This window comes from Callithrix jacchus, chromosome 3 (assembly GCF_049354715.1).
Source record: "Callithrix jacchus isolate 240 chromosome 3, calJac240_pri, whole genome shotgun sequence".
NCBI lineage: Eukaryota > Metazoa > Chordata > Mammalia > Primates > Cebidae > Callithrix > Callithrix jacchus.
Genome location: NC_133504.1, coordinates 178316348 through 178343587, shown reverse-complemented (window position 1 = coordinate 178343587; position 27240 = coordinate 178316348). Strand labels below are relative to the sequence as shown.

Genomic DNA, 27240 nt, shown 5'->3' with positions numbered 1-27240 from the left:
GAATCAATACTAAATGGTGCATAGATGTATATGACCTTTGAAGCGAACAGTGTTGACTCTGATGTCTGATTTCTTGCATGTTTATAACCATAAGGCTCAGTGCTTCCTAGCCAGGCTTGAGGTAAGAATACCAAGGCAGTACTACAAGCAAAAGATAAGTCCAAAGGCTGGCACAGAAAGCCAGGAGTGAGGGGATGGGATCAGGGCCTGGCAGTAGAAATAGAAAAAGGAATTAACTAAACTGAAATTGTAGCCCAAATTGGTGGAATCCACAGAGCTTGATGACAGTTGACTTGCAGAAGTGAAAAGGGGAGAATCAAAGTTGGGCCAAGCACACACTTATAATCCTAGCACTTTGGGAAATGGAAGGATAGATTGGGCCTAGAAGTTTGAGACCAACCTGCACAACATAGTAAGACCCCATCTCTACAAAAGTTTTTAAAAATTAGCTGGCATAGTGGCACAAACGTGTGTACTCCCAGCTACTTGGGAGGCTGAGGCAGGAGGATCGCTTAAGCCTGGGAGTTTGAGGCTACAATAAGCCATGATCATGCCACTGTACTTCAGCCTGGGAGACAGGGTGAAATCCTGTCTTAAAAAAAAAAAAAAAAAGTTGGTTCAAAGAGAAGGATGAGATTGGACTTCATGGGACAAGGGAATTAGAGCCAGGCCACAGTACTTCCAGAAAAGTCTTGAAAATCTTGGCTTTGGAGGCCTTTCCAAAATAAATGTGTAGGCTTTTACAAATGAAATTTGGCTTAGAAATTTAAAAATTTTGCCTTCATTTTTTTGTCATTCACATATGTAACTTTATCCTACATTCATCTTCTCAACTCCAAAACAACTAACAACACTGGTGTAATACTGCTGGGTGACAGCTGGGCATGGTGGCTTAAGCCTGTAATCCCAGCACTTTGGGAGGTGGAGGCAGGTGGATCACCTAAGGTCAGGAGTTCAAGACCAGCCTGGCCAACATGGTGAAACATCGTCTCAAAATACAAAAATTAGCTGGGCATGGTGGTGCACGCCTATAATTCCAGCTACTCAGGAGGCTGAGGCTGGAGAATCACTTGAACCCAGGAGGCAGAGGTTGCAGTAAGCCAAAATGACTCCACTGCACTTTAGCCTGGGTGACAGAGTGACATTCTGTCTCAAAAAAATATATATATATATATTTATATATATATAATATATAATATTATATATATATTGCTGGGTGGCTTTTACATTTTTAACATTATCATTTTTCCTTATTAATCAATCCTGTTAAGCTTTTAGATTCCTGGCCTGTGGGTTGAGATAGGGAATTCTCCTTTTAACCTATTTGGTGGTGACTTGACTTTTTCTTCTCAGAGCCTTTCCTGATTGCTCTGGCTCATCTGAGGAATAACTCCTCTATCAGAGGGGAGTTAACAGTCACATCTGGAGAAGTGTACTTGTTTACTCTCACCTATCTCACTTTTGTGGTTGCTGTTGGTTCTTTTGGACCCAAGTCCAAAACAGATGTTTTCACATACATCTTACTTGCCATGCATTAAACAGGAAGACAGCAAGTCAGATCGCTGATACCAGAAAGCTCTGCTGTGTGCAGTTGAAGAGGTCAGGTGGTTGAGGGCTGGTAGGATATCGGGGTGGCTGCAGGAAGAACGGGTTGCATGAGGCAATAAGACAGGTGTGGTCATCTAAAGGTAAGACAATGAGGGCTTGGATGAGGCAGGGCCTGTAAAACTGGGAATTCTCTAGGAAATAATGTTTACTACATGTCTACTGCAGAGCCACAATATTTACATATGTTATCTCATGTTATCCTGAAGAAAATCACAGGTACTTGATGGGAGAATTCCCTTTAAAAAAAAAACCTTACTTGCTTTATTTCTCTGAGAAAACAACAGGTATAGAAATGTCTGCAGGGCAAAAACATGCTGGTTCCATACTATCATTTTAGATGAAAAAGCACAACATGTGATTACATTTCTTTTGTTCCTTTACAGTATTCTGTGATTTTTTTAAAACTTTTTTTATTGATACATAAAATTGTATGTATTTATGGGGTACATGTGGTATTTTGATACATCCATAGAATGTGTAATAATCAAATCAGGGTACTTAAGATATCTGTTACCTCAAACATTTATTGTTTGTGTTGCATACATTTTAAATCTTTTCTTCCCGCTATTTTGAAATATACAGTAAATTAGGTTAACTATAGTAACCCTACTGTGCTATCAAACACAAGAATTTATTTCTTTTCTTTTGTTTTTTTGAGACAGAGTTTCGCTCTTGTTACCCAGGCTGGAGTGCAATGGCGTGATCTCAGCTCACCGCACCCTCTGCCTACTGGGTTCAGGCAATTCTGCCTCAGCCTCCTGAGTAGCTGGGATTACAGGCACGTGCCACCATGCCCAGCTGATTTTTTTGTATTTTTAATAGAGACAGGGTTTCACCATGTTGACCAGGATGGTCTCCATCTCTTGACCTCGTGATCCACCCGCCTCGGCCTCCCAAAGTGCTGGGATTACAGGCATGAGCCACCGCGCCCGGCCCTCTTTTTTTTTTTTTAAGATGGAGTTTCGTTCTTGTTGCCCAGGCTGGAGTGCAATGTTGTGACCTCAGCTCACTACAACCTCCACCTCCTGGGTTCAAGCGATTCTTCTGCCTTAGCCTCCTGAGTAGCTGAGATTACAGGCATGTGCCACCGCATCCAGCCCAGAATTTATTCCTTCTAACTATATTTCTGTAATATTAGCCAACCTCTCTTCATCCTCCTTCTCTACCTCCTCCCTTCTGAGCCTTTGATAACCATCATTTTACTCTCTTCCTACATAAGATCAGCTTTTTAAGCTCGCACATATGAGTGAGAGGCCAGGGGTGCTGCTAAGCATCCAACAACATATAACTCACCACAACAAAAAATTACTTGGCCCCAAATGTCAATAGTGCTGATGATGAGAACCCCTGGCTTTGAGAGAAAACAAAAATTAAACTAAATTATACAGAGATCTACTTACAAATACTTACTTAAAGCCCAAAGTACCCATTTCCTAATTTTTAAAAATAGCATTTCTTCCTAGCATTTAAAAGAACTTCTGCTATCTTAAGGGAGTAAAAAATAAAGACTGGGGACATCCTGGATGTTTTTGACTTTGTCAGATGGAATCTGTTTTTTTTCTTATTAAAAAATCTGATAATTATCTTCTGAGACAGTAACATCAACTAGCAAACCCTCCATTCCCCTAGAGTACATGATTGCCTTTCATTTCAAACAAAATGAAAGAAAACACATACTTTTCTTGGGATGAGATGTCATACCAATGAGTTTGTAATTTAAGAGGTCAAATGAAGGTCTCCAGTGCAATAAATGATAACCTACTACATGTTCTTTAAGCTATGTAAGATTATAGAAAATTACAGGCTCTTAAGAGTGTTGGGTCAAACAACTAATAGCACTCCTTGTCATGTCAGAGTTGTGAACCAATAAAAACATAGAGAAAATGTTTTAAAAGAGGAAGGGTCACTTGTAAATAAATAGAGGCTTGAGGAACATATCAGTCAATTATAACATATGGAATACATTTTGATCCTGATTCAAACAAAATATTACAGAATTTTTTGAGGCTCTCAAGGAAATTTGAAATTTACCAATAGTTGAGGTTATTAAGGAATTACTATAAAAACAATATTATGAGACCAATCCAAGATGGCCGATCACTAACAGCTCGGGATTGTAGCTCCCAGTGAAAGCTCAGAGAACGAGACGACGCCACACTTTTAGACGAATTTTCGTCACTCACGGATCAGCTGATTCCCAGTGGAGGAGCCCCACGGGTCGCCAGCGCGACTCTTGTGGCTGCCGCAGCAGTTTTGCCAGCGTCTCGGCGCAGCAGCTCTTCATGCAGAACAAACGGGACTGCTTCCCCTACTGACTGGAGTTCGGAGCTCCAGGAAGTCAGAGCCGCTTGTTGCGGACTCAAGAGGGAAGACAGACCAGAGATTCCCGGGCAGAAGAGCACCATCAGTCTTATCGCTGCTATTTAGGCTGCCACAGTGGGTTGCTCGGATCCCAGCACTGGGAATCAATAAATCGGACGTCGACTCAGAAACCTAATTAGAAAGGCGGTTCATCTACAATGAAGGGAAAAAAAACAGCCTAAGAAGGCCAAGTATACTCGAAATCAGAACCCATCAGCAACGGAACAAGCCCTGATGGAAAAGGACTCATCAGCAAGGGAAAAAGCCCTGATGGAAAAGAACTCATCAGCAACAGATCAAGTCCTGATGGAAAAGGACTGTGATCCATTATCTGAAGTAGGCTTTAAAAGGTGGATGATAAGAAACTTCTGGGAGTTAAAGGAACTTGTTCTAACCCAATGTAAAGAAACTAAGAACTTTGAAAAAAGGTTCGATGAAATGATGAAAAGAATAGACAATATAGAGAGGAATACAAATGAACTTATGGAGTTGAAAAATACAACACGAGAACTTAGTGAAATATGTACAAGCTTAAATAGCTGAATGGATCAAGCAGAAGAAAGGATATCAGAGGTCGAAGACCAACTTAATGAAATAAAACGACAAGACAAGAATAGAGAAAAAAGGATAAAAAGGAATGAGCAAAGTCTCCAAGAAATATGGGACTATGTGAAAAGACCTAATATATGTTTGAACGGTGTACCTAAATGTGATGGAGAGAATGAATTCAAGCTGGAAAATACTTTTCAGGACATTATCCAGGAAAATATTCCCAACTTAGCAAAGCAGGACACTATTCAACCCCAGGTAATACAGAGAACACCACAAAGATATTTGTCAAGAAGACCAACCCCAAGGCACATAATCATTAGATTCACCAGGATCGAAACGAAGGAGAAAATATTAAGGGCAGCCAGAGGGAAAGATCAGGTTACCCATAAAGGGAAGCCTATTAGGCTTACAGCAGATCTCTCAGCGGAAACCCTACAAGCTAGAAGAGAGTGGGGGCCAATATTCAATATGCTTAAAGAACAGAACTTTCAGCCCAGAATTTCATATCCTGCCAATTTAAGCTTTACAATTGAAGGAAAAATAAAATCTTTCAGGAACAAGCAAGTACTTAGAGATTTTACTACCATCAGGCCTGCTTTACAAGAACTTCTAAAAGAAGTATTATACATAGAAAGGAACAACCAGTATGAGCCTTTCTAAAAATATACCAAAAAGTAAAGAGCATTAACATAAAGAAGAATTTACATCAACAAAAGGATAAAATAGCCAGTTAATATCAAATGGCAGTAACCCTAAATTTAAATCGACTAAATCCCCCAATCAAAAGATACAGACAAAATCTAACGGTATATCTAAAGATATACAAAGACTCAAAATAAAGGGTTGGAAAAAAACTTACCAACCAAATGGAGAGAAAAAACAAATAAATAAAAAGCAGGAGTTGCAATTCTCACAATTAATAAAATAGATTTCAAAGCTACAAGGATACAAGGGTAAAAGGATTAATGTAATAATAAGAGATCTTAACACCCAGATACATAAGACCCATAATGAGATTTAGATTCAACGAGACAGAAAATTGATAATGATATCCACGACTTGAACTCAGAACCAGAACAAATAAACTCAATAGAGCTCTCCATTTTAAACACACAAAATATACATTATCCACTTTAAACACACAAAATATTGATCGGCCATTATTGATACCCATTTTAGGAATGAAGTAATATTTCTTTTCCCTCTTTTTCTCTTTTTCCCTCTTTTTTCCTCTTTTTCCCTCTTTTTCTTTCTCTTTCTCCCTTAAAAAAAAACAATATTATAATTATGCTTTTAAAAATATTACCTATTAAAGATACATATTGAAATATTTACAGATGAAATGATATCTAGATTCAAGATACTAGATGGGAGGGGAATGGTTGAGAGTATAGATGAAATAAGATGTTCATAACATATGATCATTGAAACTGCAGGGGGTGATAGATCTGTGGTATATTATTATTCCTGCACTGATAAAGATTAATTTGGAGAGTGTGTTTTAAGTGTGCCACTTACAGGTTTCCTGCTGAAATCCTGCCTATTAGAATAGCTCACAGTGATATTAAGTCTGGGGTCCTGAATTCAGTACCTGTGCAATTTTTGCCTTTGTCTTTGACCCAGAGCCCCTCCACACTCAGCCAGCCATCTTGCAAAGGTGAGCTGGGGAGGTGAGACCACAATGGATACTGGGGAGGCAAGGCCAGGGCGGTAGCCAGGCACCACTTCATCCTCACTTCTGGACAAGAATTCAGATCAGGCTGGGCACGGGGCTCATGCCAGTAATCTCAGCACTTGGGGACCCAAGGCGGGCAGATCACTTGAGGTCAGGAGTTCGAGACCAGCCTGCCCAACATGGTGAAACCTCATTTTTACTGAAAATACAAACATTAGCCGGGCGTGGTGTCAGGAGCCTGTAATCCCAGCTACTTGGGGGGTGGGGAAGGAGAATCACTTGAACCCAGGAGGCAGAGGTTGTAGTGAGCCAAGATCATGCCACTGCACTCCAGCCTGGGTAACAGAAGGAGACTCCGTCTCAAAAAACAAAAGTTCAGATCATATGCCCTATAAGGGAGGGTAGACAAAGAGGATCAGTGGTGTCTGTCATCTTTGTGCATTCAAGTTATAAGTGGAAAATACTGATTAGAGGGGGATTATTACACAAGAAGAAAAATATAAAGATTAATTAGTAGAAATAAAAGTAGTCAAATCAGCATTTTTTCAAAAACTGTAAACCAGTCACAGAGACCTCAAGTAAAGAAAGAATAAAACACAGGAAAGAAGCCAGGAGAACTATGGAATATTATGTCATATTACCACAAAAGTGAGATGTGCCAAGAATACAGGGGATCGAATGGAGCCAAGGGTCCAACTGAGGCTGGATTGTGTATTCTTGAATCATGGTTGCCCTGCAATGGAGCCCTTCACCTCACGGTAATAACATCATAATGAGACACACCACAGTGATCTGTAGCAGAGCTGCTGGTGGCCTAAGTGGCTCCATCTAAGAGAAGATCTGAGAAAAATAAGGGGTTTCAGCAGATAACAAATAAAATAAGGTCTGAAAGAGAATAATTTGATAGATTTACTAAAAATGTAACACTCTGGAGTGCTTCTGCATATGGAGCTTTTCCAACTGACTTGGAGATTGGTGCAAATAACAAGCCATCCAGGGGCATGGCTGTCCCACCCATTCCTCCCAATAGTATTGCTGTCTGAAAACAACCTGAGTCCAGAAAAGGAGGAGGCCCATTCTCAAAGCAAGCTGTATATTGGTTTGGAATAAAAACAATTGTCCTTGCCTGCTACTTTGATTTACCTCCCTACCCAGAAGATTAGTCCAGGCAAGAAAAGCAGGGTGTCAACAACTTGACCACAAACAGGTGTAAGCTCGTCTCCATGGAAACCATAGTAACACGACTCAACTTCCCAGGCTGAGATGAGCGTTTAGGGCTGGAACAGTGACCAGCACAACTACTAACAACATGGACTGATTATCTGACGTGAGTGCACGCTATGGTTGTTTTTATTGGCTGTTTCCCTTCTCTGGTTTTCAGGTCTATGAAACTATTGGACATAGTGGTCCCACCTTGCTAGCAGAAGTATTTCTGCCTATTCCTGAGACTACTGTTGTCACTGGAAGGGCTCCTATTGAGGAAGTGGAGTTTAGCAGTAATCAGCATGTGACACTGGACCACGAGGGAGTTGGAAGTGGTATGAAAATCTAACATCTGCAATGGCTCACTGTTTCACTGTCAGTTTTGAATGTGTATATCTGTTTCACTTCTCAGACAAGAGAATTATAAAGTTGATATCAAAAATTCAAATTCAAACAAGATGCTATGCAACTTTTGCCAAGTTGTTTTTTATATACCATTGGTGACGATGTAAGTGCATGTAACTCTGCAACTACAAAGTAGTTTGGCAGTGTGAATTAAGAGCCTTGAAAAATAATTGGTGCCTTACTTTTATTTCTAGGAATCTTTCCTAAGAAACTAATTTGAAATGAGGACGAAGATGTGTGCATAAAAATGTACATCACAGTGTTATTCATAAGCCCAAAAAGTTTGAAATAAATATTCTCTCATCTCCTTCTACAATTCCAATTGACTATATGATGGATCTTATCACTCCTTCCTCCATGTTTCTTAATCATTCTTTATTACGTTTGCTGTTTTTCTTTCACTGCTACAGTCTATATAATTTCTTCAAATTTGTCCTCCAAACCATGAATTCACCTTTTGGCTGTCTCTAAGTATTGGAACGAATCCTATTTTTCCTCCCAATTACTGTATTTTTCAACTCTGGAAATTATGTTTAGTTCTTTCCCAATCAGTGTGGTCAGTTCTGACAGCTTTTTGTCCTTTCCTTAGACTCTCATTTCTTATATATTCATTCATTCATTTATTTAAATATATTTAAAATATTCTTAAACATTTGGTATCTGATCATTCCAATACCTATCGGCTTATTGGTCTGATTCTGTTGCCTCTTGTTTATGGTGGCTTGCTTCCTCATGTGTCTGTTGATTTTTTTTATCATGACTTATACCTGAAATTTTATCTGCATTATTTATTTGAGGCCCAAATTCTATCCTCAGTCTAAAAGTCTAGAGACTTAGGCTTTAGTTCTAGCTCTGATGTTGGCAAGCTGTGAGATTCTGGTAGTCATGTAACTTCTTTGAATATCATTTTCCTCATTTATAAAATGGATATAATAATAACTCCTTTAATGTCTTATAAGGTTATTTTTAAGATCAAGATAGGATGTTCAATATGAAGGAAAGATCTAGAGTTACTTCATTTAGTGCTTGATAATCTCCTCTTTTAGTTGATTAAATAAACTACCCAGAGTTTTTACCATTAAATTCCAATTGGTAGAGGCCAAATCAGTGCGACTTTACTGTAGTCACAACAGCTTAGTAATAACTAACATGTGTTGTGTGATCACTATTTGCCAGGCATTGTGTAAGTACTTTGCAAATATTAACTTAACTCCTGTTCCTCACTTCCATCTTAGGGTGCTTGCACTTGTTCCTTCTGCCAGCAATGCTCTTTCCCAAAATAGTACACCTCTACTCTACCTTCTCCTTTTCTTCAGATACTTATTCAAAAGTCACTCTCATTGAGGCTTCCCTGGCCACCCCATCTCAAAGTTTTTCCCCTCTCCACCCTCCAAAGCACAAATTTTCTATATACCTTCCCTAATTTGTTTCTCCTTAGCACTTGCATACTAGTCTCTAACATACTAAGTATTTCTCTTATTACTCTTACTATTGCTTCTCCCCCAGACTCAAATATAAACTCTGTGAGAACAGAAGTTCTTTCCTTTCTCAATTTTTAGAACAAGGATTCTTATCAGTTTTACTTCTTTACTGCTACCTTTGTAACCGGATGGGAGGGGACTCAGCTCTCTCTCCGATGGGATGCGTCCTGAGGTTCTTGGGCTCCCTGGCCCCAGGAATGGGGAAGAGGCGTTGGCGGCGGCCGTCAAGCAAATATTGGACCCAAAAAGTTTTGCAGAGAGCGATTTATTTGAGAGAGAGAGAGAGAGAAAAAGAGAGAAGTAGAGAGAGCTCCCACACAGTTGTGGGAAAAGATCCCAGAGAGAGAAATCCAGGCAGGTAAGGTGCAGTGGAGTTTTAACTTCGAAATTATTCCTGCCCCATTCATGTTCTTTTCCAACGAAGAGTTCTTTCAAAGGCCCTCTAGAGTGATTGATCTTCGACTCTAATGCTGGATTCGCTGTTTGGCCCACAATTAAAGCCTCCTCCACCAGAGGTTTTGGCGGGCTTTCTAAACAAAGAAAGCTTACCTGGAATTTTACCTAGCCTGTGTGGGAAAGTTAGACAAAGAACTCTAGGTTCCCAGATGGGGAAGTGGATGGAGGCATGGCGCTGGGAAGTTCTTACCTTTGAAACCACGCCCCTTGTGGACTCGGGAAGAGAAGTTAACATAGTCCCCCACTTTCAGTGCCTGCAATAGTGCCTGGCATGAAGTAGCTCAGATAAGTATCTTGAATGTCTAAATAAATAAATGTCTTTGAAATAACTGCAAAGGAGGTGCTATTAGTATCCTTGATTTTTTTTTTTTGAGACAGATTCTTACTCTGTCACCTAGGCTGGAGTGCAATGGCGCCATCTCGGCTCACTGCCAACTCCGCCTCCAGGTTCAAGCGTTTCGCCTGTCTCAGCCTCCGGAGAAGCTGGGATTACAGGCGCCCGACAAGAATTTACAGCCACGCCTGGCTAATTTTTTAATTTTTAGTAGAGATGGGGTTTCTCCATGGTGGCCAGGCTGGTCTTGAACTCCTGACCTCTGATAATCCACCCATCTCGGCCTCCCAAAGTGCTGCAATTACAGGCGTGAGCCACCGTGCCTAGCCAGTATCCTTGATTTGTACATTAAAAACTAAGGCTTAGAGAAGTTAACTAATTTGTCTAAGGTCACACAACTGTGAAGCATGTGTACACAGGTGGACCCACTAGAGACTACTCATGGGAACGATTACTCTCTGCCATCAGAGACAGAGCTGAGCAGCTGTCAGCATTATCACCTGAAGAAAATTCAGTGAAACTGGCTTAAATCACGTGCTCCATCTTCATCACCCCTGCCCACTCCAAGTTCCATTTGTCTACTATCTGCTTTCTTGACAGGACTAAGGTCAGTCCCTGTTTCTAAACAGCATCCTGTTTAATCTGATGTTTCCTTAGGAGTGCCCTTCTCATTTGAAGCTGACGGCAGTAACCAGCTGATTCTGATGACCTCAGGGAAAGTATCTCATAGTGTGGCATGGGCCATTGGAGAAAACGGGATACCTTTAATCCCTCCACTGTCACAGCAGAACATTGGATTTCGGAGGTAATACGTGGTGAGAGTAAATTGATGAGCAATGTCAGTATTAGCATTAAAGATACCCAAGGGGAGAGAAAGCTTGCAATATCATATTCTTTCCTTTTATTGTCCCGTGCCAGTATTTTCAAGAGTTTTTTATTCTTAAGATAACAAAAAATGTTTATAACAACCTCTAGTCCAAAAAGTAAAATATTAATAGCCTAACAAATATTAAGTGTTTATCATTATTAGATACAGTGAAAATAACTTAATCTTCACAGTAACTCTAGGGGGTATCCTTTCCCCTATTTTACAGATGGGGAGGTGCACAGCATCACAGTTGTATGTATTTGGCCCTGAGTAAAGATTTGTTACTAATGATGATTGGTGTAGTATCTGCTGTTTACATGAAAGTTCCCATTCTCCAGCCTCCTCCCTTGATTGCTAGATCCTTGAGTCTAAGCAGAAAAAAAGAGAGGCACTCTGGGCCTCACCCTAGGCCAGCCCCTCCATGAAGCCTGGACTGTGGTAGCCTGTGGCCTTCCTACCCACTGTGGTAGATTGTGGGTCTTCCTCTGTCAGAGTCTCTGTCATTCCCCAGTAGATGTGTCTTCATCAATCATTTCACCATTCCAGGCCTCAGTTTCCTCATCTCTAAAATAAAAGGATTCATTGTGATCATCATGAAGACACTTTCCAAGTCACAGGCTGTCATGCTCAACTTGTAGAAAAACAGAATGGGGCTCGTTTAGTTCCCCTGCTGCCCTCTCCATCCCCATACCGACCACCCATGTCCATGTAATAAAAACGAGAGGCTGCTCTGTGCTTTCTAAGTCAGAAGCTACTTCCAGTGGAAGCTTGACTATACCTTTGAATGTAAGAAGTCTGCCTTCATTTCACTTGTGTTTAGCATCTGAAAAATCTCCTGGGATTAAAGCTTTCCACTCCTCAGGATAAAAGGTAAAACACAATGTGAGTAACAATATGCAGGACTGTTAATAAGGCCCAGCTCAACCTTGCTGACCACCATGGCTTCCTTTGATTTCCATGCGTCCAAAGCTGGTGCTTAAGTTCATTGTTTAACAGTTGGTTTTAGACTGGGCATGGTAGCTCACACCTGTAATCCCAGCACTTCAGGAGGCCAAGGGAGGCAGATCACTTGAGGTCAGAAGTTTGAGACCAGCCTGGCCAACATGGCAAAACCCTAACTTTACTAAAAATACAAAAAATAAAATAAGATTAGCTAGGCATAGTGGCGCATGCCTACAATCCCAGCTACTTGGGTGACTGAGGCATGAGAATCACTTGAACCCAGGAAGTGGACGTTGCAGTGAGCTGAAATTGTGCCACTGCACTCTAGGCTGGTTGACAGAGCAAGACTGTGTCAAAAAAAAAAAAAAATAGTTGGTTTTGTTTCTTTTTCTTTTGATTTGTCCTCAGCTATAGTGGGCCCCAGTGGCCTGGGATGTGAGGCTTTGTGGGCTTTCAGCACCAGATACAGAGGCTCCTCTTCACTGGCCGGAATCCAGGGACTGGGGTCACTTTTATGCACTGGACAGAGTTGTAGGAATTAGTCAAATTTGCATTCCTTCTATTCCTATTTCTTTATTGTCCTTATACTTAATAGCGATCATCAAGTTAAGAAAACTGGCAAAAGTTCTTCCTTATGATAACAGTTTATCTTATAGAGGATAATAGCTTCCTTAAGTGATGCTGTCTCTGGAATTTGAGGTCCTGATGCAAACCGTTCTATGGTCAAGTCAGACTCATGGAATCAACTGTCTTTTCAGTGCTTTGAAGAGAGCAGATGCCATCTCATCTATTGGCACATCAGGACTAACGGACATGAAAAAGTTGGCCAAGTGGGCAGCAGAGTCCAAGCTCGACCCAAATGACCCCAACAATGCCCCTTTGATGCAGCTAATCTCGGTATGTGGCCGGAGGCACACACGCCATTTCCTGGCTTGGCCTGAAAAAAATAGAAACAGCTTGGCTTTTTACAAAATTTTCCTTTACACGATGTTCTCCTATGCAATACTGTTTAAGAACACGGATGCTCGGTTGAATGCCAAGTTTGGATTCCAGCTCTGCTTCTTGCCTGAGACCAAGGCAAGGATTCGGTGCTTCTAAGTCCTGTTCTGCTGTCATAGTGCAGTCATGAGGAAATGAACAGCTGCATAAAAACAGAGTTTGGCCAGGCATGGTGGCTCATGCCTGTAATTCCAGCACTTTGGGAGGGCAAAGCAGGAGGATCGCTTGAGCCCAGGAATTTGAAACCAGCCTGGGCAACATGGCGAAACCCTATCTCTGCAAAAAATATAAAAATGTGGTGGACGTGGTGGTGGACACCTATAGTCCCAGCTACTAAGGAGGCTGAGGTGGGAGGATTAATTGAGCCCACAAGGTTGAGGCTTCAGTGAGCTATGATCTTGCCACTGCACTCCAGTCTGGGCAACAGAGTGAGACCCCCATCTCAAAAACCAAACAAACAAACAAAACCCCTTTAGCTGGGCATGCAATTCTTGAGCAGCAAATGTTGTTGTTGTCACTCCTACCTCGAACCTCTGTAAAACTCCTAAAGGTTTTATTTTCCCTTCTTCAGAGAAGAAGCTGAGTTCAAAAACTCAGCGTTATCTGCTCAAGGTCACACAGCTAATAAGTCGATCTGATTTCAGGACACTTGCTCTTTTCATCACAACTTAAAGCACTGATGGCGCATTTTAAGAAATCTGTGTTTTGCTTGTTTTCTTGTTGATGGTTATCATTTAGGTTTCACTGAAGTATTTACCAGATAAATTGCTCATATCTACCTTAATATTCAAAATTCTTTCTTTGGGGAATTTATGAATAAATTGGAACATTAGTTAACTTTTCTTGGTATTGAATACAGTTGGTTTTATTGGCAACTTCATTATTCACTCAAAGCCATAATAAACAAGTAGGTAATCCAGAGCATAGCCCTAGCAACACATTCTTATGATCATGGCTATTAGTATGAATTTATCATTAGGATAACTGTAGTCGGTATGAACATTTTCATTTTTGTTCTAGTTTATCCAAGTCCCATAACAAACCTTAGTTTATTCCGACTTTTATCTTTATAAACTCTCCTTCAACATAATATACCTAATAGAAATGCACGCCTAATAGAAATATTAGGAAGAATGGGTCATATTACCTAAAATGTAGTCTATTCCATGTAAAGTTTCAAATCACATTTCAATAGACATATCACTTTCATTATTTTCTTTTTAACTATATGTTTTCCCATCAAAGAACAAAACAGAGATTGCCTTCTTGACTGGTCTCTTGTTATGGACCAGGATTTTCACAGCAGGGTTGCCTTTCCCATGCAAGACCCCAGCACATCTTGGGGCACTCCTCTGCTCAGGAGGAAGTTACAGCCAGCAAAGTGCCAGGCAGAGAGGCAGGCAGCAGGCCTGGGTGAAGTGCAGTCCATTTCTTCTCAGAGGTGTCCGGACCGGGCCTTCTTAAGACAATGCATAGGAGCTTTGGAGGCTGGCTGACCTGGATCCATCTCTGGCTCATTTTTCTCAGTAACCAAGGCTGTCATTTTCCTGTCAGAGACAGGAAGGCATGGTTGTAAAGCTGACCAGCTGCCTCTGAGGCCTTTATCTGCATATGTGCATGATATTAAAAAGTCACATATTTGATTTTATATACAATACATATATGAGTATTTCTAGTAGGGACCTAGTAATACACTGTAGTCTGGAACAAATCTCTTCTTTTTTGGTCTGTATATTCGCATAATAACACTACTAGGGAAACATGCACAACAACAGTGAAACGTAATTTTTGTTGTTTGGAAAAATGATTTCTGATATTTTTTACAGCTACTAAGTGAATATAATGACATGTGACTCATTATATTTTAAAGTATTTTGTCTTTCAAGTCTTTTAATTTAAAATTGTTAAATGTTCCTTGAAGCTCAGTGCCAAGTTTCTTTGGATGAAATCTGCCTGGCATCTAGAGTTTTGCATTTTCTGTTTTTTATAGGTTGCTACCAGTGGTGAATCCTATGTCCCTGATTTCTTTAGACTGGAGCAGCTGCAACAGGAATTTAACTTTGTTTCAGATCAAGAATTAAATAGATCCAAACGATTCAGGCTTCTTCTTCTTAGAAGCCAAGAGGTGCCAGAATTCCGAAATTATAAGCAAATTCCAGTCTATGACCGAGAAATTATGGAAAAGGTATTTCAGGTAAGAAATTGCCATAGAGGGGTTAATAAAAGAATAAAGTACCTGTGGTGCTGTTTAGTATATTATTATATATGTATTTTGTTTTTGTTATGCTGTCACCAGCAATAGCAGTTTCTCTTTATTGCACTTTTATATATAACCTTCCCATGCGTTTTCTTGAATTCACCATTTGAATAATCTCTCTGCCTCAATATAGTGATATATAAACGAATCAGTTACCAGGATTTTGAGTCAACTGAACCACGTACAATTAGAATTGTAGAATTGAAAATATCTTAAGGGTTAATAAGGCTAATAATATGGCTAATTACTGAATGTCTTAGGAATTCAATTCCATAATGTAGTACTTACTAAGCATAATATACTCAGTACAGTGGTAAAGCACTAGGGAAAACTAGGGGGACAGAATCTGAATATCCATAGGGTTGGTGGGCAGGGCTGGGCATTCATCCTGGTCAAGGGCAGCAGGAGAAACAAAGACTCAGAAGAGAGCAGATTACATCTCTGGGCATGGGGTAGAGAAGCCTTTGAGGAACTGCAGGTAACAGGCCTGTGTAGGGGAGGGGCAGGCCAGTGAAACCAGACACATGCACTTTTTTTTCTTTTTCCCTGCTTTCATGAGCTGTAGACACACACACTTTTATTAATACTTAATAAGGTAAATGGAGAGCCATCAGGAATTAGTACCAGGAAGATTTTTCATGCCAAAACTATTCTTAAAGAGTATGTTTGGTTATTTGGTTCTTCTCTATATTCGTTTGGACTTTGATCACAGGAGATAAAAGCCCAATTTTGAACTACCTTAGGTACCGCGGGGAGTGTCTACGGGATGATGAAATCTCAAAATAGTACTAAATACCTAAAAGCGTTGAATGGCATGAGTGCGTCAGTGCCTGCTGCCAGGACCCTTCTGCTTCCTCTCTCGGCTTCTTTGATATGTTGGCTTCATGTTCCTCCTTTGCAGACAGGTTTTCTCTAGTTGGCCACGTGGTCACCAACATCACACAAGTTCATATCTAGTTTCTTCACCCAGCAGAGATGTGTCCTCTGAGCCTGGGTTAGGTACCACTTCCAGGTGTTCCACTGTGACCAGATGGTGGGATTAGAGAACATAGCAGTTCCCAGGGCACATACATAATTTTATTGACAGACAAAGCCAAATGTATGCATCACTCTCCTCCAAGCAGATGACCTGACTCAGCTGCAGCTAGGTGTTATGTCATGATGGTAATGTTTTAACTTGAAATTTTTACTATTTTTGTAATGGCTTTACTAAAGGCAAAACTTAAGCAGGAGCTTTGGCTAAGTTGCTTGGAAAAGCTTTTCTCTTATATTTTGTGGCCTCTATTTCTCCCTGACTTAACATTTTAATTTGTAACTACTGTACAGAATTCTCTTCTACTAGTAAGGCATTTCAGCTACCTGTCTCAGAATCCTGGTTACTGCATTGAAGACTAATTCTGAACCAAAAGTTAGAAAGAAGGTGGAAGAAATATTTAAAACCACAATTTATAACTTAAATCATATGTGATAAATAATTCCCTGATCTTAAAAATAGCACTGGAGAGTGCTTTAAAATCATAAAATCATTACCTCTTTTTAATTTTAGGACTATGAGAAACGGTTACGAGACAGAAATGTAATTGAAACCAAGGAACACATAGACACCCACAGGGCCATAGTAGCCAAGTACCTCCAGCAGGTGAGAAAAATCATATAAAACTGTCTTCAGAGGGGGAAAAAAAGCCAGCATCCGAAGGTGAAAAGTCCTCTACTTTAATAAATATCTATGTGAGCTTATGCAAGCCACTTAGCTTGCAAAAATTTCCTCATAAATACAAATATGTAATTGATTGACAACTATTATCACCTTTCAAGTATATGAAACCACTAGGATATGTCCTGGTTTATTATTAGCAGTTATCTTTTAATGGGGCATAGTTACAAGGGATTCAATTTCTAAGTATGTTTTTTCTAATATTTGAATGTTGCCATTGAGTTACAATGATTACCTTTGTAATCAGAAAAAAAAGTCTTTAAACCATCTAATAACTGCCCTTATGCACTAGAAAACTAAAAATTAAAGCTGAAACATCCTTTTGTTTATCCTTTTACCTTTTTTGTTTCCTTCTTTTCTTCCTTCCTTCAATTAACTGAACTTGCCAGAAATGCTACAGTGCATTTTCCCTATCCAGTTTATCTGCCCTGTGGCTCATGTATTAGGAAAAAAAAATGACTTATAACATTTAAGAGGTTATTATTTTTATTTATGTATGTATTTGAAACAGGGGGCTGGCTCTGTCGCCTAGGCTGAAGTGCAGTAGCATGATCTCAGCTCGCTCTTAACTTCTGCCTCCCAGGCTCAAGCCATCCTCCCACCTCAGCCTCTTGAGTAGCTGGGATACAGGTGCACACCACCATGCCTGGCTAATTTTTATATTTTTTGTAGAGATGGGGTTTTGCCATGTGTCCCAAGCTAGTCTTAAACTCCTGAGCTCAAGCGATCCACCCGCCTCAGCTTCTCAAAGAGCTGGGATTACAGGGGTGAGTCACCATGCCCAGCCAGAGGTCCTCTGGAATTAGGAAGTGAATCATTCTGAATAAGGGAATAACTTAAGAATCAGTTCTGAGGTCAAGAGATCAAGACCATCCTGGTCAACATGATAAAACCCCGTCTCTACTAAAAATACAAAAAATTAGCTGCTGGACATGGTGGCATGTGCCTGTAATCCCAGCTACTCAGGAGGCTGAGGCAGGAGAATTGCCTGAACCCGGGAGGCGGAGATTGCAGTGAGCCGAGATCACGCCATTGCACTCCAGCCTGGGTAACAAGAGTGAAACTCCAGCTCAAAAAAAAAAAAAAAAAAAATCAGTTCTTGAGTATGTGTGTTTTGAGACTGGCCCTATTTTTTGTAATGATTAATTCATTAATTCAGCAAAATTTTATCATCTTATATGCTGGGAACTTTCACCAGGAACTGCAATATAGCAGTAAGCAAACCAGGAAAACCCCTGCCTTTAGGGAGCTTACAGTCTAGTACAGAAAGCTAGAGGGTTTAGAGCAAGAGGAGACCAGCATTGCAGAGGAAAGTAACAGCTGGGCTGGAGGGTAGGGGGGACACAGATGACATTAGGGCAAAAACTTGGAGTGTGGAGAGTGAACTATGACGTTTAAATAATAAAAACATTTTAAATAAAGCTGATTTCTTTCCCCAGGTTAGAGAATCAGTGATAAATCGTTCCTTAATTGCAAAACAGTATTTTCTTCTTGCTGATATGATAGTAGAAGAAGAAGTTCCCAATATCAGGTAAAAATAATCAAAGCCATTATCACTTCTCATAAAAATTATTATTTGTACTCATATGAAAGGTGTCATATAAGATTTTAAAAAATCATTATATGGTATGCATTTGGGCCAGGAATAATGTGTTAAACTTGGTTAATGCCTGATGATGACGTTAGTTGAGGGATTTCTATTAGAACAAGTCTTCCTAGGGCCTCTCCCATTGCATTCCAATGAAGCCCATCTCACCTTCCCTACTTCCAAATCAACTTCATTAGCCTTTGCCATTTTCCTATTCCAGTTGAACTAAACCTGACAGCATTTCCCTCCTGCAAGTACTTCTGCTATCCTGGTCTCCCAGTGCCAGACATTCCCTTACTCTTCTGTCACATGGCAGTAGAGGAGGCTGAGACCCCACCCACAGGTTCTGGCATAGACGAGGAAACCTGGTTCCAGCACCACAGCTGGTGGGAAGAGAGCTGGTGCATGTGCTTGGTGAGAGTGTAGAACAGCAGGGAAGATTTGATAGTCACATGAATATGGGGAATTGACTGTATTTGCCCAATTGACTCATTAGTTTGGATAATTGTCAAATGGCTTCAAGTAGGGGTGTGGATACATAAAAGATGAAAAATAACTTCCCATACTGGTGGTCTTGTGCAGGCCATTAACCTCATGACCTTTTCTGTGATTAAGTAAATCTCTTGGTTTCTTAAAAAGGTTCTTTTCTATGCATATATTTTCTCTCCACCATCAATTTGGGAAGAAGACCAAAAAAAAAAAAAAGTGCTATCCCCTTTCCACTTATAGAAAGGAGGCTACACCCATGTAAATCCATGCAAAACCTCTCTCTCTATTCCAGGCCCAGAATCCAGTCATTGAATGTTTTCAAAGTCATGAAAATTACACTTAGAATAGATGATGATTTTTCATATTGTTTTTTTTTCTTTTCCTTCCTTTTTTCTGCTTTACTTTCTGCATTAAGTTCTGAAGGCTCAGGGTATGTTCTTTCTTCTTTTAATTTCAGTTCCTTCTTGGCTTTAAGATGTTTCTGTATTTGATGGTCCTGGCTGACATGGTGCTCCCATGCTGACGGCTATGGAGACATCAAAGTCTCAGGGAGGACTTACCTCTAGGGGAGGGAAGAAGCATTGACAATGGAAGAGTGTTGTCATGTTAGGAGCTCTGACAAAGTTGTGACTCTGAAGCTCTATAATTTGGGTTAGGTAGGTGTCCTGGAAGAGTGATTCAAACCATGAGCTGTGTACTCACAGTGACCTGAGTTTGAACCCCTGCCCTCCCTCCTACTACTAAGGAATCTTCAGAAAATCATAACTCCGCTCAGAGCCTCTAATTTCTTCATCTGAAATATGGGTAAATATTATATGTGTAAAGATTAGAAATGTTATATGTAAGGCACCCAGCACTCTTCTCAATACATAGAAGATGCCTATAAATGGTAGCTGTTCTGTACAAAACCTTGGAGAACAAACAGGAACAACAGCTCCTGGAATCCTGGAAATTCCTTGGGATTCCTTTGGAAGCTGTCAGTAGTGCCTAGATAGGACTGCAGAGCCCTCAGCCTCAGCTGGCATGTGCCTCTTGCAAAGAGGGGCCCCAGTCAAGAGGTCACTTAGCCAGCTCTGATTCTCAGGAAGGAAGCAGAGAACAATGTGCATGTAAGCCCGTGGCCAGTTCTGCAGAGCTGACTTTGTTCTTTGGCTGCTTGACATCACCATTAACATCAGCTTTCAGATACAAAGTCACATCTTTGTTTCTGTTTAGTTTCTGGGCCAGAATTTATTTGCTCCATGGACCTTTCTCTTATGATTAACTGCATCAACCCAATAGTTACATTTTAGGACATCTATGAAATTCTAGACCAGTGTTAGGTGCTTTACACACACATCCTTCTTCAATCCCTTCAACAACCAAAGAAGTAGATGCCATTATCTGCATTTTACAGATGATGAAACAGAGACTTAAAGAGGTGAAATAATGTGCCCAAGGGCAAAGAGTAGAGTCAGGATTCACACTCAGTTCTGTCTATCTCCAGAGAGAGTTAATCCAAGAACTGCCTACGTAGCAGTACACCCCCACCAAGCAGGCTAATAGGAGATCAAGGGGCTTGAGAGAGGGAGTACTCCTTCCAGCCAGTGTAGCTGAGTCTCTGGGGGAGGTAAAGACAGTGGCCCCAAGGGATGGGTAAAACTGCAACCAACTAGGCAGACAAGGAAGATGCAGAGAGGCATTACCTCTGCAGGACTGGCCCAAGCAAATGTGAAGGGTGGGATTCTACAGGGCATATTTGAGGAACTCATGAGTGAGCAAGGCAGAGATAATGCAATAAATGTAGGGGCCAGAGCATGGCTTTGCTTCTTCTGATAAGCAGCAGCTAGAATAAGTTTTAACAATCCATGCAGTAGGATCTCTCCCATTTGGGAGAATTTCTAGACTATTTCCATCTTCCTTCAAAGTACAAAGAGTTTTTCAGGGGCCTGTGCAAGACCATGGGGCAGAGCTGGGGAAGTCATCTCACAATTATGCAGACCTTTCTTTTCCTTAGAGTCCTGATCCTGTTCTGTAATCATTAGCATTTTGGGCCTAAGCCTTTTCAAGCTGGCAGAACAAAAGCGACCACTGCGACCAAGGAGAAAAGGTCGGAAGAAGGTGACAGCCCAAAACCTGTCTGATGGAGACATAAAGCTGCTGGTGAACATTGTCCGAGCTTATGACATTCCAGTGAGGAAACTGGCAGTGAGGTGAGAGCCCTCCAAACAGCCCAAGATGCGGTGAACACCATCCCAGCCAAGTCAATCACTCCTTTACGGAATATTCACTCTCATTCTTAACATGGTTACTGTTCAGCAGGGAGATGGGGGTCCTTGCAAAGCCAGGACCTTACTGTTTGCAAGTAATAGAGCCAATTCCGTCAATTCAGGCTAAAGAGGGGATTTAGAGGGAAAATTCAAATAACTCAGGACAAGGACAAGAGGTATAGCTGAACTACATGGTACATTGCAGTAATAAGATTGTTCTCCTGAGGCCCCATGGTCTCTCCACTTGCTTCCCTCTGAGCTTGCTTCATTTTTCTCCCTGTGATGGAAGTGGCCCATGTGGCCAGAGTACCACCAAATAAGCATCATTTTTTTCAGAGAAGTCTGAAGGTGCTAACTTGGTCAGGTGTTGATCCATGGTCTAATCACCAACAGCCAGAGAGATAGGATCAGAAGCACCAGCCCCAAAGATAGAAACAGATCTCAGAGAAGTGGGTGGGTATGAGCTGGGGAGATGCACAAAAGGTGTCTGTCCAAGGTTCTGAAACATATGTGCTGTGAACATGAAAATGTGGCTTCCCTCTTATCTGTTCTCAGAAATGTGTTATGACTACTAGAATTCACTACACCAGGAGCAACAGGGAGCTTCCAGCCATACAGAAGATGAGTCTGAGGAAACAGAGAAGAAAGGACCAAAAATTAACTTTTTTTTTGTAGAGACAGGGTCTTGCTCTGTTGCCCAGGCTGGTCTAGAACTCCTGGCCTCAAGCGATTCTCCTGCCTCAGCCTCCCAAAGTGCTGGGATTGCCAGTGTGAGCCAATGCACCTGGCCTGAAACTTCTTTTTGGTGGTGCCCTTACCAGCAGAATGGGAGAAAGTAGAACTTACAGAACTTACATTTACCATGTTTTAAGCACCATGGCAGGCACGTTCACATACAGGATTTCATTTCACTGTTACTACTATCTCCCTTTCACAAAAGAGGAAATGGAAGTAAAGAGAGTGTAAGTGGCTTGGCCAAGGTCATTCAGCCCTACCTATTTCCTTGGAAGAGCAGTGTTCTGGCCCTTGGCGTCTTCTTTTCTCCCTAGGTTCTTCCCCTTTAATTTAGTTCTGTCTCTCTCCTTCCTCTCACCCCATTATTTTGCCTTACATTTTCTTATTTTAAAACAGGGTCTCACTCTGTTGCCCTTGCTGAGTACAGTGGCACTATCACAGCTCCCTTCAGCCTTGACTTCCTGGGCTCAAGTGATCCTCCCATCTTAGCCTCCCAAGTAGCTGGGGCTACAGGTGTGCCCCACTATGCCTGGCTAATTTTTTATTTTTTGTAGAGACAGGGTATCCCCATTTTGCCCAGGCTTGTCTCAAACTCCTGGCCTCAAGTGATCCTCCTGCCTCTGCCTCCCAAAGGAGCCATGGTGCCTGGCCCCTATGTGTGTGTGTGTGTGTGTGCGCGCGCGCGCGTGCGCATGCGTGCACACGCATGTGCATTTTTAAATTTTACTAATTTTTTAACCTATTAGAGAGCATCTACCATCATCAACTATTCCTAATTGCTTTGCTACTTGTAAATGTCCATATAAACCCTTGAATCTGCTATGGTATTGCTTTCCTGAGCTCATGGTCTCCCTTTCACCAATTGCCTCAAAGCTCAACTGTGGGGTGAAACACTATTTTTTAAAGAACAGAGGTGCTTCTTGTATTTTTCACCTCCACAGACTATTTTTAAGTGTCAAATCATTTCATACAACTAAATTAAGGATGCACAGTTGATCCTACATGCTACACATTCAATGCAGATACATTGAGACATCTCAGACATCAACTGTTCCATTAAGCCTGTCCGAGTCTTCATCCCTTACTTTTGCATCCATCCACATAGGGTTTTCCTGCCTCCCTCACTGTTCTTAACTACAGCCTCTACCCACCCCTCTAGTCTAATACCTACCTCACTTTATGAGATGATTTACATGTCTGCCTTCCAGTCCAGCCTGCACTGGAGTGTTATCTTCTTCATCTTTAAAGCCCAAAGTGGGGTTTAACATGGACCTAAAATATAGGTACTAAACAAATGGTTTGTTTTTTGTTTTTTTTAGAGACAGGGTCTTGCTCTGTCACCCAGGCTAAAGTGCAGTGGTGCAATCATAGCTCACTGCAGCCTTGGAACTCCTAGGCTCAAGAGATCCTCCTGCCTCAGCCTCCCAAGTGGCTAGGACTACAGATATACACCACAAAGCCCAGATAATTTGTTTATTTTGTTTTACTTTTTGTAGAGATGAGGTCTCATTCTGTTGACCAGGCTAGGCTTGAACTTCTAGGCTCAAGCGATTCCCCCATTTTGGTCTCCCGCTTTGGTTCTTTATAGGCATGAACCACTGTATCTAGCCACAAGTGTTTGTTTAATAATGTAATTGATGGTTTTCCAAAGAGAAAATAGTTTTTCTATGGTAGCTATTATGTTAAATCTTCAACTTAACATTTGTCTGAAGCCTTAGCTGTGAAAGGTGACAGTCTATAGAAAGAGACTATTTGTATTTTGCCCAGTAATAGATATGAAACACTTGGCAAACCATAATCTTCAATACAAATATACAATAGGTTGTTAGGGTGATGGTGGAGGTATCTGGAAGAGGCTCTCTGGGTTTGACCCCCATTTGTTCCTTTAAGAACACCAATTGAGAAGGGAGAAAAGGATAAGACCTGCTGATCCTAACTCAAGCTAGGAATCCCTGCACCTCCCTTTCTTGATATGGCCTGGCAGGCCCCAAGAGAGATTCCTTGCCTGACATGTGTAGCTTGGGGTTACTGGAGGGTGCAGGTACAAAGAACATACAGTGGGGAGAACCTGGACTGGATGGAGACAGGACAGGCTGGTCAGGAAGCTCAGGATCTCCTACCTGCGAGGGACTGAGGCTCTCATCTGTGGAGAGAAAGGCAGGTTCCCCCACTCAGGGAGGAGAAAGGAAACATTTTCCTTTGTTCTTAGAAGACACACAGGCCTGGGAATGGAAGGTGGGGGAGGCTCTATCAGACTCTAGGTGACTTGGTGGCGGCAAGAGCATACTAAAGCCTTCTGCAATGTCAACAAGCTCAAGGGAGAATGTTTGTCACCATAGCCACCAGGGCCATACATCTTTGGAAAAAGCAACTTCTCAAGCTGGGCATGGTGGCTCACACCTGGAATATCAGTAGTTTAGGAAACCAAGGCAGGAGGATCACTTGAACCCAGGAGTCCAAGATTAGCCTGAGCAACAACATAGTGAGACCTCTGATCCCTACAAAAAAAATTTATAAATTAGCTGGGTGTGGTGGAGTGTGTTTGTAGTCCCACCTACTCGGGAGACTGAAGTGCGAGGACAGCTTGAGCCTGGGAGGTTGAGGCTGCAGTGAGCCATAATCATGCCACTGCACTCCAGCCTAGGCAACAGAGCAAGACTCTACCACAAAAAAAATTTTTTTTAACTAAAAATAATGCTGGGCATGGTAACTCATGCCTGTGATTCTAGCACTTTGGAAGGCCAAGGTGGGCAGACTGCTTGAGCTCAGGAGATTGAGACCAACCTTGGCAACATGGCAAAACCATATCTTTACTAAATACACAAAAATTAGCCAGGTGTGGTGACTCACACCTTAGTTCCAGCTACTCGGGAGGCTGAGGTGGGAGGATCACTTTGGGAGCTTGGGAGACAGAGTAAGCTGAGATTGCACCAACCAAGATCATGCCACTTCACTCGAGCTTGGGTGACAGAGTAAGATCCTGTTTCAATAAAGAAATAACCATCTTCTCAATATATAATTAGACTTTCTCCATCATTAATTTCCTTCATACATTTTCCCTCCTAGCAAATTGCAGCAGCCATCAAGGTCTTCGAGGATGTTCAGTGAAAAGCGTGCTGCTTCCCCAAGCATACACAGCCCAAACCACAATGCTGACTACCCCCTTGGCCAGGTGAGAGATGCTGGGTGTCAGCTTTCTATCTTGCCCTTACGTTTTTAAGAATTGCCTATAAACTGCATGGACAGTCTGCTTTCTGCTTCATTTTCTTTGGAAATATACTATTTAGTAAATATACTCTACCTTTGCTAAGAATAAAACAATTTAATCACTGAGAACTCAGGATTTGCTCTTGATTTTAAGGTTTTAGTACGTCCTTTTGTAGAAGTCTCTTTTCAGCGAACAGTTTGCCATACAACTACAGCTGAAGGACCAAACCCCAGCTGGAATGAAGAACTTGAACTTCCATTTAGGTAAGCATATTTTCCTCTTTAAAGAACTATAAGACATTTGGAAGAAATGTGGAGAAAGCAGGCTCATGAGAAATGGCTAACGTGAAGGGTTTTATAGCTAGTGAGTGGCAACAAGATCCAGGTGTCCTGACACCAAGTCCCATGCTTTTCCTCTTGTACCACAGCTGACTCCATTCAAGAATAAAAATGGAAAAATGCCCAACCTTTAAAACCCCAGTTCATTGTTGGGACACCCTATGCTCCTCCAGGGTCTGGCTTCTTAAAGCCCAAAGTTCCTCATTCCCTTGACCCCAATGACCTATACTGCTTTCCTTTTTTCCTTGTGTCACCTCAAGTAAATCTAAAACTCCTTAGTTCCCATAAATCATACTTTCTTCCTCACTAGAAGTGCATAGGCATTTCAGAAGTTTGGTCAAAGGATTTTAAATATTTAAATAGTTCTTATTATTTCAGTACTTGAAGTGACGTTGGATATAATCTAGTCCAACCTCTACCATTATAGAGAAGAAATTAAAACCCAAAGAGGGAAAGTGACTTACTTAAAGCCACACAGTAAATTCGAGACAGAGCAAAGATTAGAACTACTTAAGTCAGGCCAAGCATGGTGGCTTATGCCTGTAATCCCAGCACCTTGAGAGGTCAAGGTGGGCAGATCACTTGAGGCCAGGGCACATGCCTGTAATCCCAGCTACTTGGAGGCTGAGGCACAAGAATCACTCGAACCCAGGAGGCGGAAGTTGCAGTGAACCAAGGCCATGCCACTGCACTCCAACCTGACTGACAGTGAGACTCTGTCTCCAAAAAACAACAACAAAAACGAGTTAAGTCAGAAGAGGGAGATAGCTACCACTATTATGCACAGAAGAAACAAAAACAAGAAAACATAAAGACAAATGTTCTACAAAATACACTCAGTACCCCAGTCACCAGCTCTGCTATGCAGAGGCATGCTTGTTTCAGGCTTAGCTAGACTCAGAGTGGGTTATGTTACAGAGACATCACCCCTGTATTGCTTTACTTATATACAGAAAAAGTGAGTGGGAGGCAGGAACCATTCAACGAACCAGCCAGTAGTTTTTTATCACTGAAGAGTGATCTTGCTGGAGAAGCACTTTTTGGGGCCTAGTTGCTTAGAAAGTCCATATGCTAGCTGCAGTGTCAGCTGGAAACCTTGTAGCCTGTCCCCAGGGCTAGCTCAGTTCTGGCAAGCTGGCTCCTTGAAAAATTTACCACAAGGGTGTGGAGGAATATGAGACTCACCAGGACAGGAAAGCAGAGGGTTTGTATCTACATGGAGTCTCTAATCTAATGTTCTGTCCATCTGAATATAGATAGTATATTATAGTATCCCTGTATAAGAGAAATCCTAGAAATGAAATCACTGCTTTTAATTCTAACATCTATGCTCATATTTGGGTATTTTTCAAATGCTAACATTTGAATGCTCATAATTTCTATGTTGCCTATTTTCCTTTTTCTTTTTTTTTTTTTTTTTTAATTTTTTATTGGATTTTAGGTTTTGGGGTACATGAGCAGAGCATGCAAGACAGTTGCGTAGGTACACACATGGCAGTGTGCTTTGCTTTTCTTCTCCCCTTCACCCACATTTGGCATTTCTCCCCAGGCTATCCCTCCCCACCTTCCCCTCCCACTGGCCCTCCCCTTTTCCCCCCAATAGACCCCAGTGTTTAGTACTCCCCTTTCTGTGTCCATGTGTTCTCATTTTTCATCACCCACCTATGAGTGAGAATATGCGGTGTTTCATTTTCTGTTCTTGTGTCAGTTTGCTGAGGATGATGTTCTCCAGATTCATCCATGTCCCTACAAACGACACAAACTCATCATTTCTGATT

The 27240-nt window shown here is 41.4% G+C and overlaps 1 protein-coding gene and 1 long non-coding RNA gene across 10 annotated transcripts in view; one reads left to right on the top strand and one right to left on the bottom strand.

Moving 5' to 3' along the window:
- The window catches only part of CC2D2A (coiled-coil and C2 domain containing 2A), a 150190-nt gene that overhangs the window by 83693 nt on the left and 39257 nt on the right, over nucleotides 1–27240 (top strand). For all 9 annotated transcript variants that reach the window (XR_013533186.1, XR_013533185.1, XM_002745968.7 and 6 more), the window contains 9 exons: nucleotides 7578–7734; nucleotides 10733–10880; nucleotides 12644–12782; nucleotides 14875–15078; nucleotides 16688–16780; nucleotides 18295–18386; nucleotides 20957–21124; nucleotides 24983–25088; nucleotides 25278–25387. Coding sequence is in view for 7 of the 9 variants with exons in the window: in XM_002745968.7 (XP_002746014.3) it covers nucleotides 7578–7734; nucleotides 10733–10880; nucleotides 12644–12782; nucleotides 14875–15078; nucleotides 16688–16780; nucleotides 18295–18386; nucleotides 20957–21124; nucleotides 24983–25088; nucleotides 25278–25387 (1217 nt within the window). In the remaining 2 variants the exon portion in view is untranslated. The remainder of the gene's footprint in view (nucleotides 1–7577; nucleotides 7735–10732; nucleotides 10881–12643; nucleotides 12783–14874; nucleotides 15079–16687; nucleotides 16781–18294; nucleotides 18387–20956; nucleotides 21125–24982; nucleotides 25089–25277; nucleotides 25388–27240) is intronic.
- The window catches only part of LOC103792105 (uncharacterized), a 54324-nt gene continuing 40806 nt past the window's right edge, over nucleotides 13723–27240 (bottom strand). Inside the window, exons 5-6 of the long non-coding RNA XR_013533187.1 lie at nucleotides 15938–16161; nucleotides 13723–14431 (exon numbers count right to left, since the gene is read on the bottom strand). This is a non-coding gene — a long non-coding RNA (uncharacterized LOC103792105). The remainder of the gene's footprint in view (nucleotides 14432–15937; nucleotides 16162–27240) is intronic.